The sequence below is a fragment of the Coenobita brevimanus genome, chromosome 110, assembly GCF_032717465.1.
Source record: "Coenobita brevimanus isolate Jiangsu-jjx chromosome 110, ASM3271746v2, whole genome shotgun sequence".
Classification (NCBI taxonomy): domain Eukaryota; kingdom Metazoa; phylum Arthropoda; class Malacostraca; order Decapoda; family Coenobitidae; genus Coenobita; species Coenobita brevimanus.
Genome location: NC_137063.1, coordinates 25,066,720 through 25,085,599, shown reverse-complemented (window position 1 = coordinate 25,085,599; position 18,880 = coordinate 25,066,720). Strand labels below are relative to the sequence as shown.

The window sequence follows — 18,880 nt, the reverse complement described above, 5'->3', positions numbered from 1 at the left end:
GACACTGCAAAAAACTGCATAAAAAGAGAGGCGATAAAGACTTAAGGAAATTTAGTTTCCCAAATAGGGCAATTGATCACTGGAATGCACTACCAAATGAAATAGTGTGTGCCAAAACAATTCATAAATTTAAGGATATGCACAATAAAAATGGTTTAAGACATGGGACTGAGAAGAGTGGAGAAATTGCAAGATAGTGAGAAGAGGACAGAGTATAAGAGCATAGTGGAAGAAAGATTGGGAAGGTATGAGCTAGAGCAGATGGAAGGGGTGGAAGACGTATGTAAGATATTCACGGAAGAGATAAGCGCAGTGTGTGAGGTGGTTTGTGGAGTGAGGAGGAGATGCAAGGGTGTGCAAGGGACAGCATGGTGGAATGATGAGGTGAAACGAGCTGTGGAACAAAAGAAGAAGGCATATGGTGAATGGTTGGCGAGTAGAGGTAGGGGAGAAGATGAGAGAGAGAAGAGAGAGGTATATGTGAGCAGGAGAAGGGAGGTTAAGAGACTGGTGAAGGAGAGTAAGAAGAAAGTGGATGAAGAGTTTGGGAGGAATCTGAGTGTGAAATGGAGGGAGAGTAAGAAATTGTTTTGGAAGGAGGTAAAGAAAGTAAGGCAGTGTGAAAGGGGAAATAGTAGGGGAGTGAAAGATAGGAATAATAGATTGTTGGTGGAGAAGAGAGAGAAATTGAGGAGATGGAAGGAGCACTTTGAGGATTTGTTGAATGTAGAGAGTGAGAGCAGTGTGAGTATAAGTGGTTGGGGAATGGCTGGGAGAAGAAGAGATGAGAGGAGGGAGCAAGAGATCAGTAGGTCGGAAGTAGTGGAAGCGATGAAGAAGATTAAGCTGGGAAAGGCTCCAGGAACTGATGAAGTGTGTGGTGAAATGCTGAGGTATGGGGGTGAGATTGTTGTGGAGTGGATATGGAAGTTGTGTAGATTGGCCTGGGAAGAGGGAAGGGTTCCAGAGGACTGGAAATCAGGTCTAATTGTTCCTTTATACAAAGGAAAAGGGGAGAGAGAAGTATGTGGTAACCATAGGGGTATTTGCCTTCTTAGTGTGACTGGTAAAATATATGGTAGAATACTCATTGATAGGGTTAAGCATATGACAGAGGAGCTGGTTGGAGAAGAACAAGGGGGATTTAGGAAGGGAAAAGGGTGTGTAGATCAGATATTTGTTCTAAGATGTTTAGTGGAGAAGTATCTAGAGAAGGGAAGGAAAATGTACGCTGCCTTCATGGACTTGGAGAAAGCTTATGACAGAATAGATAGGAAAGGTATGTGGAAGGTATTAAGAATATATGGAGTGGAGGGGAAATTGTTGAGTGCTGTGAAGAGTATGTACGAGGGAGCTAGGGCTACGGTGTGAGTGGATGGTGAGCTGAGTGAGTTCTTTGATCTCAATGTGGGACTGAAACAGGGGTGTGTAATGTCTCCATGGCTGTTTAATATATATATGGATGGGATTGTAAAGGAGGTACAAGGTAGGGCAGTGGATGTGGGGGTGGCCCTAATGAATGAGGGTGAGATTTGGAAGCTTCCGGTGTTGCTGTTTGCTGATGATACAGTATTGTTGAGTGAAGATGAATGGGAGTTGCAAGGTTTGGTGAATGAATTTGGGACAGTGTGTAGGAGGAGGAAGCTGAAAGTTAATGTAAACAAAAGTAAAGTTATGGTGTTTGAGAGGAATGAAGTCACAGAGTGTGCAGTGAGGTTGGATGGTGAGGATATGGAGAATGTGAGTGCATTCAAGTACTTGGGTAGTGTGATGAGTAAGGATGGAACTTTGGGGGATGAAGTACGTGAAAGGGTACAGCAGGGAAGGAAGGCTGTTGGCACACTGAAAGCAGTGATGAGAAATAGGGAGGTGAGTATGGAAGTTAAGAAGTCACTGCATGATGGTATTGTGATCCCTACCCTGACGTATGGAAGCGAGGCATGGACCTTGCAAGAGGGGAACAAGTCAAGAGTGAGAGCAGTGGAAATGAGTTACTTGAGAGGAGCATGTGGAGTGACGTGGAGGGACAGGTTGACGAATGAAGAAGTGAAGGAACGTTGTGGGGTAGATGTGGATGTGGTTGAAAAGATTAGGAGAAATACACTGAGGTGGTTTGGACATGTGGAGAGGATGCAGAATGAAAGACTGACTAAGAGGGTGTATGTAGGTGAGGTGGAGGGAGGGAGAGGGAGGGGTAGACCGAGGATGAGGTGGAGGGATGGAGTTGAGAGGTATATGAGGGAGGGGGGGTGAGTTGGGGGGAGGGGAGTCAAATGGTGGGTGACAGAGTGACTTGGAGGCGTTTTGTCTGCGGCCACCCTTTACGGGATTAGGGCGTCGGGCTACAGATAGATAGATAGACTGTACGAGCTTGACTCGTTCTGTAAAGATACAAGTAGGTAAGAACACACACACTCTCTCTCACACACACACACACACACATATATCAGAGCGGAAAGGGACAGTCCACTGTTACATCCAATGGCGGTGAGTTTGCGGGCTTCTCCGATGAAGATCAGGGTAAAGAAAGTACTAAACTGAAACAAACAAGAGTAGCAGGTGTGGAGAAAATGGGTGGGATGAATGTCTAAGAATTATGAAAGGTTTGGTCAATAATTAAACTTGCAGGAAAGGACCCAAGAGAAGAAAGGGATTAACCCTTTAACCGCGGGCATTGTTTTGCCCCGACTGTCCTCTCCCGTGGGGGTTTCGACCAAAATGTAAACAAACTTTAAACCTTTATAACTCTGCACAGAATAAATCTAGAGCGAAAAATAAGGTACCATTAGAAAGTACTAACCTTCGGCTTTGCAATGATGTAGGTTTCATGATTTCGTTGACTATCACTGGATGGGCAGTGCCATTAGAAGTGAGCGATCTAAAATTACTATTTTTCGCTCACACACCATTACCTTCGCTCATACACCATTACCACATGCCAACCTCATTCTGATAATAATACTATAAACATATATGAACACTGCAGATACGATAAACACCCACTCTGTGTTCACTGAGGCAGGTAAAAGGCACTGTAATTGCCCGCACTTCACTGCCATATCAGCGGTGTTGTAATCACTATTTTTCGCTCACACACCATTACCAAATGCCAACCTCATTCTGATAATAATACTATAAACATATATGAACACTGCACATACGATAAACACCCACTCTGTGTTCACTGAGGCAGGTAAAAGGCACTGTAATTGCCTGCACTTCACTTTCACATCAGCAGTGTTGTCACTCACACAGCTGAACAGCTACTGATGCGTGTTTGGTCCGGGGTGGGGTGGGGGGCCCAGGGGGTGGGAGGTGGGGCCCCAGGGGGGGGAGGGAGGTGGGGGTCGGCTGGAGTGAAAGAACTTAATAGCTACTCTCCCTTGAAACAATTGGCGCACGGAAAAAACGCGGGGTATTCAAAATATTCACAAACATTCGAGAATGACATCCGCGGTTTGGTCCAGTTTTTGCAATGTCATTCTGGAATGACACCCGCGGTTAAAGGGTTAAGGTACTAAAGAACAAATTAGAGAGCATCTGCATACACAGCGCTGAGCAAGAGAGATAAGTTACAGAATTAAAAGTGAGTAATGAATCTGCCTCAAATGAAAAAAAAAAAAAAAAAGTTCAATAGAGAAAACAAGAGGTTAGAAGAAGAAAGGGGCAGGATAAAAAGTAACCTAGATGATCTTGAATCAAAATTTGGGATGCAAGATGAACACATTACGGAAAACTAGGAGGAACACAAAGGGTGGAAGAAAATTCAAGAGGAAGAAAATATACACTTAAAGGTGATTACAGAACAACAAAGAAAGGAAAACCAGGAAAAGGTGTAGAAGGAAGTGGTTAGGGTACTAAAAAGTGGAGAATCTCTAGTTAGGCATGTAGCAGATGGGAAAAAATGTGTGATTATTTCATGATTAAAAGAAAAACATATGACAGTACGATCTGAAAGGAAAAGTGAAGAACTGAGAAGGGCTAAAGAGATAGTATCAATAGTTATGGAGGGTAACAACAAACCTCAAGAAGAGACTGAAGAAGTGTTTAGGCTGGGAAGGTACGAGGAAGGAGGGGGCGAGGCCGCTAAAAGTTAAGTTTCAGTCTTGGGTCACAGTAAATGAAATCAACAGGACATGGCTTACCATCCACTCACTCAATGTAGTGCTGCTTCGGTTGTCTGCCTTTTCCTCTCCTCCCTCCTTTCCTTCCTTCCTCTTTTGTTCTTCTTTCCTTCATTTTTTTCCTGTTCCTTTTGCCTATGGGTGACTCTAACTGAGTGACAAGCCTAATAGTTTCCTGTACACCAGGAAACCATTTTCTACGTTGGGTGGTTACCATATAACCAAATTATGGTATCTGGTGGTTTAGTGGGTAAATGCGGTGCTCCAATCGGACTGAGCCTGTGAAGGTTTATATCCAAGAGGTGGCTGGGGTTAATGCTCACGTAATGCCACTCAAGGATGAGTGAGGCTGGTCACTCTCATCTTAAATGTCAGGACCAACTTGCCTAGCCCCGGACTCCTATGCTCCTCATGGGGCAACATAGGATTGGATGATGGATTGATGGACAGAAGCCAGGTGAAAAGGAGAGGTTTGAGAGTGTTCGGATAAGGAGAGATGCAAATGAGGAAGAAAGGACTAAAATAAAGCAGCTAGTAAAGGAGGCTAAGGAAAAAAAAAAAAACAAAGAATACAGGAAGAGAAGTCAGAGTTCTATTGGAGAGTTATGGATCAGAAAATGAGGAAGAGGTTTGTGGCAGGTGGGGGCGCTCACCATCCACTCACTAAATGTAGTGCTGCTCTCAGGTGGATGCCCTTTCCTCTCTTTCTTCCTTCTTTCCATCCTTCCTCTTATGTCCTTCTTTCCTTCTTTTTTTCCTCTTCTTCTTTCCTTCTTTTTTTCCTCTTCTTCTTTCCTTCTTTTTTTCCTCTTCTTCTTTCCTTCTTTCTTTCCTCTTCCTTCTGTCTGTGAGTGACTACACTGAGTGACAAGCCAAATGGCTTCCTGTACACCAAGAAACTATTTACTATGCTGGGTGGTAACCATATAACCAAATTATCATGCCTGGTGGTTAGTGGTTTATTGGGGTGCTCCAAGAAGATTAAGCCTGTGTAGTTTATATCCAAGGGGTGGCTGGGGTTTATTGATCATGTAATGCCACTCAGGGATGAGTGAGGCTGGTCACTCTCATCTTAAATGTCAGGACCAATTTGTCTACCCCCGGTCTCCTATGTGTCTCATGGGGCAATACAGGTTTGGATGATGGATGGATGGATGGTGCCAACAGAGAGGAGGAGAGATTAGGGAATAAAAAACAACAAAAAAAATTTGAAAGTGGCATATACTAATGTAGAAGGTTTAATCTCAACAAAGTTAGAAATCAACAATTTCTTGTGGGTAAATGAGCCAGATATCATGTGCTTTGTAGTGTAATGCCACAAATTTAGTATTCATGTATATGTTTAGAGGTACTGTAATTTCTAAGTTAGATAGAGTGTAATATGGATACTAGTCTATAAGGCTCCTGTTCTAAGTAGTAGTTCATGTGTTAATGATCGATATAGGGACAACTTTATTTTTATATGTATATATCTCTTTATCTATGCACAGGTAGTGTAACTGGGAGTGTTGAGCTATGGGAGTTCACCCATCTGGTAGGTAACGAATAACAGATCTGGGCAACATCCCCTTGCTTGTGGTGCGTCATTGCCGGGCGCCAAGTTTAAACCTTAAACAGAATAATAACGGGTATGCAATTCTATCCGTATCATTGTCGTGAAATGCTTAATGATGAAGCTTCTAGAATCCAAATATGTGAAATTAATAGTCAGAAAAGGCAAAGATAATGTAATTTGTGAGGATCAAGTAGTTCCTCTTGCCTTAACCGTCACTAGATGGCATAAGCTACCCCAAACTCAGGGCGGGTAAATTCAGTATTTAACTGTAGTAAGGAATGAATCCCAAATTTTCCCCAATTCAACCAAAAGTCCTAACGTCATGTGTACTCTACTATATAAAGAGTGAAGAGAATTAAAACCCACCATATCGCAAAAACACAGTCTCATTTGACTAGCAGTAGCATCCCTATGTGCCCAGCTAAGCAGCATTGGCTAACCAGACGTTGTGGGTAACAGACGTTGTTTCAGGTGAGCTGTACACATTCCTCCTTTCTCCCCCCTTGCTTGTTTTAATTCTTGCTTGTCGTGAACAAAATGAAGTAATGTTGTTAAAAGCTTAACGTACACGACTGGCTAATCAGACGTCGCGGGTAACAGACGTTGTTTCAGTCTACAGACACCATGACTTTGGAGTTGCACGAGGCCATCATGTGATATTGCCCATAGACTTGTTGTACACACACACTTACACTACCCACAAATAGATTTATAACTGAATGTAGTAGCAATTGAATTATGAATCAATCAGGTGAACCTTTTTTTTTGATAGTAGATAATGTACAGAATTCTGAAAGGTAATGTGATCAGTAACGGAAAAGCGAATTTAACTCATCAACCATTTTTTTTTTCTCTCTTCTTTTATTAATAGGTTAGAAGTATTGGGAGTGCTGAAGTGAATTTAGTGGTCGTAAGGATATGTAATTTCGAATTGTTCCTCGAGGCTAAGCAAGCCCGAGTGATTATGAAATATTAGTGAATTGTGTGATGAGTTTAGACTGGACCGACGTAATAGTACATGAGTGAATATTTTTGGTTCGAGGCTATGCCAGCCCGAAAAGACAGTCCATGTCATTGAATGTCCCAGTCTTGAGGCTATTGACGAGCCCAAGAATAACTGATAATCGAGAATGAAATGTGATGAACTCAGGAGTCATTGTTAAATATTCAAATTGTTTCGCTTGGTAACAGTACTGTATTACTATTGCCCAAACTAGTACTTAATTTACAACTCTTTTCATATTATTAAAGGTCATGTAATAAAAAAAAAAATGTCTGTTGTTTAACAAGTATAGATTTATTAAAGTAGAGTAAAGTATATGCAATTTTGATATCCAACCAAGGGAATTTTGTCCTCTCATGCATGACTCACTCTCCTTCCAGTTCAAGATTCCTCCACTTTGGGAATGACTAACACAGGTGGTACTAACTTATTCTCGACTCGGCTAAAAATACAAACGCTACCAAAAATATCCTTTATGCAATTAACGTTTATCATTCAAAGTCGAAATTACTCCCCCCCCCCTTCGTTTTTTCTTTGGTGAATACTTTATCAGTCATTGAGGGGAGACTAAGTTGAGTACCCTTTGTATTATCAACAAGTAAGTTAAACAGAACAAACCTGATAAATAATGATGGGAAATCCAATTTCTCATTGTTACACTAACGAACAACAGTGGGATAAAAATCCTACCGTTACAGTAGAGACCAAGTTAAGAGAGGAGATTGATATCCATATGGAAGGTGGTAAATACAAACTATGAAGAGACAAAAAAGATAAAATAGGAGAAGGAACAATGTCAGCTGTGAAGAACAACACAAAAGTGGACAATGTGGACCTGGGAGAGGGTAGTGCTGAAGTGATAAATATGAGATTAGAAACTGGAGGGAAAAGAGTGACATCGCAGTAGTATATGTTCCCCCTAAGACAAGGGCATGGAATGACGATGAATACCAGATGTTGTCAGACATGGTTAGATACCTACAGAAAATGACTGAGAAATGCAACTATGGAATCCTGGTGGGTGATTTTAATTGTAAAGAGATGAACTGGGAGGAGTGGGACTCAAGAGGTAGTGATGACACATGGGGTAGTACTCTGTTAAACAGAGCAATGAATAATGTAACAACCCAGTGGGTCAAAGAAGAGACAAGATTTAGAGGAGATGACACACCAGCAAGACTAGATATACTGTTAACCAGAGAACCTGATGTAACTGAATCTCTGAAATATCTGTGTCCTATTGTAAAATGTGATCATGTAGTGACTGAGTTCCTACTGACAGACGGGTATGTGGTGCCAAGAGATGAGCTTTACAGGCAGGGAAGATAAAAATTGGGAGAACAAACTTTACAGGATAGAGAAAATTTTTCGAAAATGCGGACTGAAGAAAATTCAGAGAAACAAGAGAGATGCAGAAGAAGTGAGATATCTTTCTAGACTTCTATAATTCAAGTGTGGAAAGACATGCATCAAGGTCAAGTGAGAATGAGAACAGGAAAGAGGACTGGTTTAACAGAAGGTGAATGAATGCGAAAAAGGAAAGGGATATGGCATGGAACAAAAGGAGGACGAGAGGTAATGATAGAACAAAGGAAGAATATAAAAGAACTAGAAACAAATATAAAAGAATACGTAGAGAGGAAAAACGGGACTTTGAAAAAGATAATATTGACAATTGCAGAGAACCTAAATTACTTTACAGGTTTGTTAATGGCAAATTGAATCAAATGGAAGGAATCAACCAAATGAGAGAAGGAGAGGTCTATAAAGGTGTGGCAATGCAAGCTGAAATAACGACCAAATGCTTCCGATGGGTTTTCACTAAAGAAAGTGATTTTGTGGAGGGGGAAGGAGTGACCAGAAATGTAGTGTTAAAAGATATAAAAGTAGAAGTGCAGGAAGTGTACAAATTACTGGAAACTTAAGATATAAGAAAGGCCCCAGGACCAGATGGAATCTCAAATTGGGTACTGAAAGAACATAGAGAATAACTAAAGGATAAGATTTATGGTTTAATTGCATGTTCTCTGGAAGAAGTGAAAGAGCCTCAGGAATGGAAGAGGGCCAATGTGGTACCAATTTCCAAAGGAGGGAATAAGGAAGAACCCTTGAATTATAGACCAGAGTCCCTGACCAGCATGGTCGAAAAATTGTGTGACAGAATCTTGAAAGACAGATGAATAAAGTATCTGGAGAGGATGGACATTTTGGCAGAAAGTCAGTTTCGATTCAGAACTGGGAGGTCGTGTGTCTCTAATTTGCTGTGCTTTTACTCAAGGGTGACTGATGTGCTACAGGAGAGAGATAGCTGGGTGGACTGTGTGTACAGTAGACCCTTGTTATCCGTGGAATTTGTATCCGTGGATGTAAGTTCCCGCGGATCAAACTTACTTCTATACACTGTAACTTAATTTGAAATTGGCGCACAACATACACTTCTTTTGTCACTACAGTTAGCATACCTGCACCCACAGGCATTCCTGCCACTCCGCTTGTCTTACTGTAAACACCAGTCAGTTCGGTACTTACGTCATCGTCACCCTCCTCGTGTTTAAAACTCTACTGTACTTTCATTGTGTAAATGAAAATGGCTTTCAAGAAACAAGTAAAGGATAAAAGCAATCTTTCTAAGCCAAAGAGAGAGCGTAAGGTGTTATCATTGGCAGAGAAAAGGGTCAGACTAGACTCACAGCTTACCGACAGTGATGTCACACATCTCGTTGCCTCACCAAATTGGCACTGTAAGAACTGCACTACAATCATCGTTGTCATCATACAGCAATCATCGTCATCTATACAGTAATCATCATCATCATACAGCAATTGTCATCATTGTACGAAGGTTAGGAAAAGAACACACAGTCTTTGGTGAGTGTTAATATGTATTTGTAATATTTTAAAGTAAGTTTATATTTTTTCAGGGATGTGCTTAGCTTATGTGGAAATAATATGCCATTTATTGATGATGACTTGAGTATCTGTGGAATCTGCCTTCCGCGGGGGTCTCTGGAACCTAACCCCCGCGGATAACAAGTGTCTACTGTATTTAGATCTGGAGAAAGCCTTTGACAAGGTGCCCCACAGGGGGCTAATGTGGAAACAAGAGCACACAATGGGACTGAAGGCAAACTTATTGGAGTGGATGAGAGACTTCATGAGAGACAGAAAGATAAGGACCACAATAAAGGACAAGATGTCAAGGAGGAGGGAAGTAACAAGCGGAGTCCCGCAGGGCTCGATGCTAGTGCCCGTAATGTTCCTGATTTATGTAAACGATATGGTGAACCAAATGAACAGTCATGCAAGTCTGTTTGCTGATAATGCAAAAATCATGAGGAGAGTAGAAGTCAAAGAGGATTGTAAAATGCTGCAGGAAGATCTGGACAGGATTTATGACTGGAGCTGGATATGGGAAACGAAATTCGACGCACAAAAATGCAAAATACTGGAAATGGGTAAAAGTAACCAAGATGCCATCATAGAATTATTCTATGGGAAAGGAACCAATCACAAAAACAAGAGAAGGACCTGGGAGTGTTGGTCCAGGAGAATTTGTCACCTGAAAAATACATCAGTACAACTGTCAAAGATGTACAAGCTCTTGACAAACATAAGAGTGGCATTTCACTACATGGATGAGGAGATGATGGAAAAATTGATAGTGGCCATGATCCACCCCAGGTTGGAATATGCAGCAGTAGTTTGGTCTCCACATAAAAAGAAAGTTACACTGGTAACCAAGATTGACAGAATACAAAGAATGGCAACCAAGATGGTCCCTAGCCTGACAGATCTATTTTGCAAGGAAAAACTAGCAAAGCTGGGTCTGCCTTCCCCAGAAGAAAGAAGAGAGAGGGGTGGCATGACTGCAGTGTTCAGGGCCATGATGAGAGTAAACAAAACTGATAGAGAAGATCTGTTTGTATGGGATGGGGGAGCAACAGGACATGGAAATAAACTGAAAAAGAGGAGTTGCTTGAAGGACATCAAGAAATACAGTTTTCCACACACATGCACTGACCTGTGGAACAGCTTGGATGAAGAAATCGTCCAGTCAAAAAACTTAAACAAGTTTAATGAAAAGTTTGACTTGTTGGGACATGGAGACAGGACCCTACAGGTGTAATTCATTTCCTGTATATCACAACTAGGTAAACACATTCACAAAAGCTATTTATTCCACCAATCATCCAGAGTTTTACTGCTCCATCACGAGTGTAGGGGTCCAAGGCTATTCTTAGGTCACACATTTAACCCATGGATTTCGCAAATACCTTTTTTTATCCCACCCCGTGGTGTGCAAGAAACAAGAAAAACAAAGTTTAATTTTTTTTAGTTTTTGTTTATTACAAACTTGAAGATAAACATCCAGGACATCATCTGGTAAAAAAAAAATAATCTCTCTCTTTCTCTCTCTCCATCTTTGTGTAGGGTCATGTGTAAGTTTATGTAGGGAAGTAGTCAAATGGAAAAAAAAAAAAATTGTTTTTGTATAATATAATACAGGTAACTCGCATGGAACACGTGGGTTTCGTTCCTACCGTGCCGTGTTAGGTGCGAAATCGCGTATATTTAAACTACTCCATATTTTGCTCCCTAGACCCCCCAAATGCGTTGTTTTGCTGTTATCTGTCACTGGTAATCACTAGAAAGCACTTTAAGTGGTTAGAAGGTTTATTTAATGTTATAACTCACAAATACAGTACTGCAGAGCAAAACTTCAACACACAAATACTGTACGTAAACACAAGGAAACATTCCGATGCCGATCATAGGTAATCATATAAATCAGGTTAACTGGTACCAGTGCTTTAACTTACAAGTACATACCAGAACAGTACATATTTAACTTAGAAATGCAGTACTGTGATATCGAATGATTTCAGTACATAATCTGTTAGGAATGGCTGGAAAAAAAAAAAATGTTATGAATACATTTTCACCTTTTTGATATATGTTTATGGTAGTTTCGAGTTATTTTTTACGTTATCGTTGTGCCCATGCTTGGAAAAGGGAGCGAAAGAGTTGAATTTTCAGTCCTAAATGAGAAAACTGCACGTCCTCCAAGGCTAGACTCTGCCACAGGAGAATAAAGTGGAGGGTCAGTCCGATTAGCAATAAGGAAGTTGTGTCACAACTTCCAGCTCCCACACCATGAGTATGGCTAAAAATAGAATCGTAATGCAGTTTCAGAACTAACAATAAGGCTAATTATTACGAATACAGATACAAAGCAGAAATAAATACGTTTACAGACGGGGAAAACGTACTTCTTCCGTCATAACATGTTCATCTTTCTCTATCATTTTACCTTGTTATTTTCGCAATATATATTGCTGTCTCATAAACAGGGTAGTTGTTTGTGTTTTGCAAGGGAGGAAAAAGATTGTATTTTCTGTCTGGGTCGAGATAATGGGTGTAACTATGTGTGGTTAGGCATGGCCACGAGCGAAAAAATCGTACATCCACTCATCACGATATCAGGTGGTGAACTGACAGATGACACATGAGAGGGTGAAGTCAAGGTCAGTCTCATGTCCCAGATTTTCGTTCACTTCCCGAAAGTTTTCACAGTTTTCTACAATTTGCATTGCATCAAATGATCCAAACCATTACAGCAAACCTGAGCAAATAGGTAAAGATACCAAGACAAAAATGTATTTTTCTCTTATTATAAGTCTTTAACGAACAAACAAAAAGGCAATATTCCGACGCCGATCATGGGTAATCATATAAATCAGGTTAACTGGTTACAAGGTTTTATTTAATGCTTTAATTGCTTACAAGTACATACCGGAACAGTAAATATTTAACTTACAAATACAGTACTGTAGAAAAGCAGTACAGTAAGAGTTTAACGAACAAACAAAAAAGGCAATATTCCGACGCCGATCATGGGTAATCATATAATTCGGGTTAACTGGTTACAAGGCTTTATTTAATTATTTAACTTTATTTAAGTGCTTACAAGTACAGTACATACGAGAACAGTAAATATTTAACTTACAAATACTGTATAGTACTGTGGAAAAAACGAACAAATAAAAAAGGCAATATTCTGACGCCTATCAGGTAAACTGGTTATAAGACTTTATTTCTTGCTTTAACGTTATTTAATAGTACTTTAAGTTGCACATAAACTTACCAGAACAGTACAGTACTCTAAATATTTAACTTACAAACACTGTGCTACTGTACTCGGGAATGTCTCACTCACTGAATAATTTCCCGCCTAGATCGTCACATAATCAAAACAAACCACGCGCTGCGGTGACGTTCGAGGATTTGATCTTTCAAAGGCCTCTCCTGCGTTAATTTGTAGTTTTCATGATGGTTTTTTAATCTTACGTTGTCTTATATGTATCCCAGCCCTTACCGTGTATAATTGCGAGCGGTGACGTTCGAGGATTTGATCTTTCAAAGGCCTCTCCTGCGTTAATTTGTAGTTTTCATGATGGTTTTTTAATCTTACGTTGTCTTATATGTATCCCAGCCCTTACCGTGTATAATTGCGAGCGCGTTCCGTGAGATCGTGTTCCGTGCGAGTTACCTGTATGTGGTACGTGGAGGCGCTCACCATCCACTCACTCAATGTAGTGCTGCTCTCGGGTGTCTGCCCTGTCCTCTCCTCCATCCTTCTTTCCTTCCATCTTCTTCTGTCTTTCTTTCCTTCATTCTTTCCTCGTCTTTCTGCCTGCGGGTGATTTTACACTCCCTCTTCTGTCTTTCATTCCTTCATTCTTTCCTCTTCCTTCTGCCTGTGGGTGACTCTACACTGAATGACAAGCTAAATGGTTTCCTGTACACCAGAAAACCATTTACTACGTTGTATGGTAACCATATAACCAAATTTTGGCGCCTTGTGGTTTAGTGGGTAATTATTGCGCTCCAATCGGATTGAGCCAGTGAAGGTTTATATGCAAGGGGTGGTTGGGGTTTATTGCTCACGTAATGCCACTCAGGGATGAGTGAGGCTGGTCACTCTCATCTTAAATGTCAGGACCAACTGCATAGCCCCAGGCTCCTACACACCTCATGGGGCAATGTAGGATTGGATGATGGATGGATGGATAAACTTGAAGATAAACATCCAGGGCATCATCTGGTGAAAAGGAAAAAATATCCCTCTCTCCGTCTTTGTGTAGCACCACGTGTAAGTTTGAGTAGGGGTGGAGTAGTTAACGATGATGCATGGCCAGCACAGCCTGAGCTGTGGCTCGCAATGCGACGCTACCCAGCCTGAGCTGTGGCTCGCAATGCGACGCTACCCAGCCTGAGCTGTGGCTCGCAATCCACGGATTAAGACTACAGTGACAAGTTGCTCAACCTTAATCAGTGTTAAATGAGCAGTAAACTCAAACCACCCATTCTGTATACACATATGAGCTTGTATTAAATGAACAGTAAACCCCAGTCACCTATTCTGTATACCCTTATGAACCAGATCCAGTTGGAGATCCTTAACTCCCTAACGTCCAAGTGTCAACTGCACTTTCATAAATCTGGTGCTCCTGCTCACCTGGTGTGGTCTGCACCTTCTTCCAGAATCTGGTCTATGTGAGAAAGAAGGTCTGGGTAAGTCTCCAACTTCTTGCGCAGTTGGCTTAGCTGGTCTGATAGGTACCACCAGCTCTCCTGCACCCCATGTTCTACCAGGCGCCGGGTCTGTTCAAACTCAAGCGATGGTGTGAAATCTGGTGGGCCTGGAATACAAGAGAAAATTAAATACTGTTAATAATAATAATAATAATAATAAACATAATAATAATAATAATAATATTAATCTATCTATCTATTGCCAGACACCACAATCCCATAAGGGGTGGCCATTTGACTCTGAGTTATTTGTTTTACAGGGAGGGGCACTAACCCTCCACCAACCCACTTGTTGACACGTAGGGAGCACGTATGGTTTGATTATATGGTTACCACCCAGCGTTGTAAATAGTTTCTTTGTTTACAGGAAACCATTTGGCTTGTCACTCAATGTAAAGCCACCTGTAAAGGAAAGGAAAGCAATAAGAAGTGACAGGAAAGATGGGAGAAATAGGAAGAGAGGAGGGCAGGCACAGAAAAAGAATGATAAAGGCTAAGAAAGAAGTAGGCAGTACAACATCAAGTGAGTGGATGATGGTCATCACCACCTACCACAGTTATAATAATAATAATAATTATAATTAATAATAATAATTTGTGGTAGGTGGGGGCACTCCCCATCCACTCACTTGATGTAGTGCTGCTCTCGGGTGTCTGCCCTGTCCTCTCCTCCATCCTTCTTTCCATCCATCCTCTTCTGTCTTTCCTTCATTCTTTCCTCTTTCTTCTGCCTGCAGGTGACTTTACACTCCCTCGTGTGTCTTTCTTTCCTTCATTCTTTCCTCTTCCTTCTGCCTGTGGGTGACTCTACACTGAGTGACAAGCCAAATGGTTTCCTGTACACCAGGAAACCATTTACTACACTGGGTGGTAACCATATAACCAAATTTTGGCTCCTGGTGGTTTAGTGGGTAATAAAGGTGCTCCAATCGGATTGAGCTGGTGAAGGTTTATATCCAAGGGGTGGCTAGTGTTTAATGCTCACAACGCCCATCTCAACAGTTACTTCAACAAACAAGGGATGAGGCTATGGCACACCTAATGTCTGACTTGGCTCGTATCTCTGACTGGGGTAAAAATAATATGGTTGTCTTTAATGCATCTAAGACTCAGTTCTTACACCTATCAACCCGACAAAATCTTCCACAGGTATACCCACTAATGTTTAATAATATTCAGCTTAATCCTGCATCATCCTTGAACATGCTTGGGGTTTCATTTACTCGGGACTTATTTTGGAAAGATCATATTACATCTCTTGTAAAATCTGCTTCCAAGAGATTGGGTGTGCTAAGCCGACTCCGCTCTTTCTTTACCCCTGCGCAATTGTTGACTCTATACAGGGGTTTTATCCGCCCCTGTGTGGAGTACAACTCTCATGTGTGGGGAGGCTCCCCACATACAGCTCTTCTCAATAGGGTGGAGTCAAAGGCTTTTCGTCTCATTAACTCTCCTCCTCTTACTGACTCCCTTCAACCTCTGTCTCTTCGCTGCACTGTTGCATCTTTATCTCTTTTCTATCGCTACTTTAATGGTCACTGCTCCTCTGAACTGTCTGCTTGCATTCCCCCACCTCTACATTGGGCGCGTAGCACCCGTCTGGCAGCAAACTCTCATCCTTTTTCTGTCCAACTCTCTAATGCAAGAGTTAACCGTTACTCCCAGTCTTTCATTTATGCAACAGGTCAGCTCTGGAACTGTCTCCCTCTGTCTGTATTTCCTGCTGCCTATGATCTCCAGTCTTTCAAACGCAGTGTGTTCAGGCATCTCAAAATGATCAGATCTTGAATTTGGCTCTATATTGTATTTTGTTTTTCTCTTGGAGGGAACTGTTACTGCGGGCTCATGGCCTTTGGTTCCTTCTTCCTCGCATTAAAAAAAAAAAAAAAAAAAAAAAAACGTAATGCCACTCAGGGATGAGTGAGGCTGGTCACTCTCATCTTAAATGCCAGGACTAACTTTCCTAGCCCCGGGCTCCTACGCTCCTCATGGGGCAACGTAGGATTTGATGATGGATGGATGGATGAATAATAATAATAATGCTGTAATATTGTTAATAATAATAATAATAATTATAATAATAATAATAATAATAATTATAATAATAATAATAATAATAATAACAATCCATCCATCAATCCATCATCCAATCCTATGTCACCCCATGAGGAGTGTAGGAACCCGGGGCTAGGCAAGTTGGTCCTGACGTTTAAGATAAGAGTGACCAGCCTCACTCATCCCTGAGTGGCATTACATTTTATTTATATTTTTTTTTTAAACTGGAGGAAGGAAAAACAAATGAGTAAAAAAAAAATATCCATACACCAGATTACTGGTGTCCTCTGTTCATAAAATATCTGTAACAGTTAGACATGAACAGTTGTGGGTTGAAATTTGGAGGGAAACAACTCTGGGGAAGCGAGTTCCAGAGAGATGCAGTTCGGGGAATGAAAGAATTCTGATAGGCAGAAGTTCTGCAACATGGCTGAGTGACACTCCAGTCATGAGCGCTACCAGATGCCCGTGTAGCACGAAGGAAGGCATGGAGAAGTGGCACCATGGACACAACTTTGTCTGAGCATTTGTCAAAAAAATATCTGTAAAATAATGCAAGGGAGACAACATTCCTTCTTACTTGCAGGGGAGGTAGTTTATATGTAATGGCAGGGTTGTTAATGATTCTAACAGCTTTGTTCTGAATTTTGTCTTGTTGTCTTAATGCAACCTCTCCACAACCATTCCACAAGGGTGAGCAATATTCAAGCTGAGAGCGCACATGACTCTTATAAATTACAGCTAACTGCTCATCAGCAAAAAAGTTACAGACTCTGTACAATAATCCAAGTTTCTTTGCGGCGGTTTTAGCAATTGATCTGACATGAGAGGTCCAGCTGAGGGCACTGTTAACTGAGACGCCAAGAATTTCATTACTTTTGGAGATGGGAATATTAGTAGCACTGAAGGTAATGTATGAATCTGGCAATATCTGTCTACTGATTGTAGATAGATCTTGATTTATGGAGATGGCTGTACTGAGTTGAGAGGTAGAGATATTAGACTTTGTAAATGGATGTCTGAGTGTGAATGAACTATGTAGTGTTGAGTCATCTGCATATAAGTGAATGGGATTGTGGGCGACAGATAAGAGATCATTAATATGAACCAGAAATAGGGTTGGCACGAGAACTGATCCCTGCGGCACGCCGGCGTTAATTGAGTGGAAATTGGAATATACATCATCTACTTTTACTCTTATTTTCCTGTCACTAAGATATGAAGAAATCAAAGGAACAAAAGACGTTAGTCCATAGCAAGGGAGTTTGGACAGCAGGGAACGGTGCCATACTCTGTCGAAAGCTTTAGAGATATCAAGAGCTATTGCATGAGTTTCTCCAAAAAGATCAATTGATTGATGGATGGTATGAGTTAAGAGATTGAGTATGTCAATGGTGGATCTTTCGTGGCGAAAACCATATTGTCTATCACTAATTAAGTTGTTGGATTCAAGATGTTTAACAATGTGCTTATTAATTAAAGTTTCAAATACTTTACCAATAGAAGATGTGACAGCTATTGGTCTGTAATCGGAGGGGTCAGATGAACTTCCTTTCTTCGGAACTGGGTGGATATTGGCTTCTTTCCATGAATTTGGGAATAAAGAAGCATGTATGCATAGTCTGAATAATTTAGCTAGGACAGAGGCAAGTTCAGGGGAACACCTTTTCAAAACAATTGGCAGAATTCCATCTGGGCCTGGAGCTTTGTTGGCAGGTAAATTGTCTAGGATGGATTTTACGTATCTTGTCTGTATTTTAAGTGGGGCAATTTCGGGAGAATCAAGTCCCAGTACTGGGGCATTCTGGCTGGTATCGTCTATGGTAGAGTTTCTGGCAAAGGTACTGGCAAGGATATCTGCTTTCCCATGTGGGTCATTTGTAATATCGCCATCTGCAGATTTTAGTGGGAGAATGGAAGATGACTTGTTAAAGTTATTATTGAAAGAATTAAGAGTTGACCAGAATATTCTATTGTCATTAGTGTTGTTAAGTAGTTTTGATGCTTGTTTTTGAAGAAAGTTTGAGCAATAAACCCCAACCACCCCTTGGATATAAGCTTACACAGGCTCAATCTAATTCAAATAATCCATCCATCCATCATCCAGCCCTACATTGCCCCATGAGGAGCGCAGGAGCCCGGGGCTAGGCAGTTGGTCCCGACATTTAAGATGAGAGTGACCAGCCTCACTCATCCCTGAGTGGCATTACATGAGCAATCGACCCCAACCACCCCTTGGATATAAGCCTTCGCCGGCTCAATCCGACTGGAGCGCAATAATTACCCACTAAACCACCAGGCGCCAATATTTGGTTATATGGTTACCACCAAGATTAGTAAATGGTTTCCTGGTGTACAGGAAACCATTTGGCTTATCACTCATTGTAGAGTCACCCACAGGCTGAAGGAAGAGGAAAGAATGAAGGAAAGAAAGACAGAAGGGGGAGTGTAAAGTCACCCGTAGGCAGAAGGACAAGGAGAGAATGAAGGAAAGAAAGACAGGAGAGAATGCAAGCAAAGAAGGATGGAGAGGAAAGGGAAGACACC

At 41.2% G+C, this 18,880-nt stretch overlaps 1 protein-coding gene across 1 annotated transcript in view; it reads right to left on the bottom strand.

Moving 5' to 3' along the window:
• Nucleotides 1-18,880, bottom strand: part of FucT6 (alpha-(1,6)-fucosyltransferase 8) — a 373,788-nt gene that overhangs the window by 237,426 nt on the left and 117,482 nt on the right. Inside the window, exon 3 of the mRNA XM_080286030.1 lies at nucleotides 14,202-14,385. Coding sequence (XP_080142156.1) covers nucleotides 14,202-14,385 — 184 coding nt within the window. The remainder of the gene's footprint in view (nucleotides 1-14,201; nucleotides 14,386-18,880) is intronic.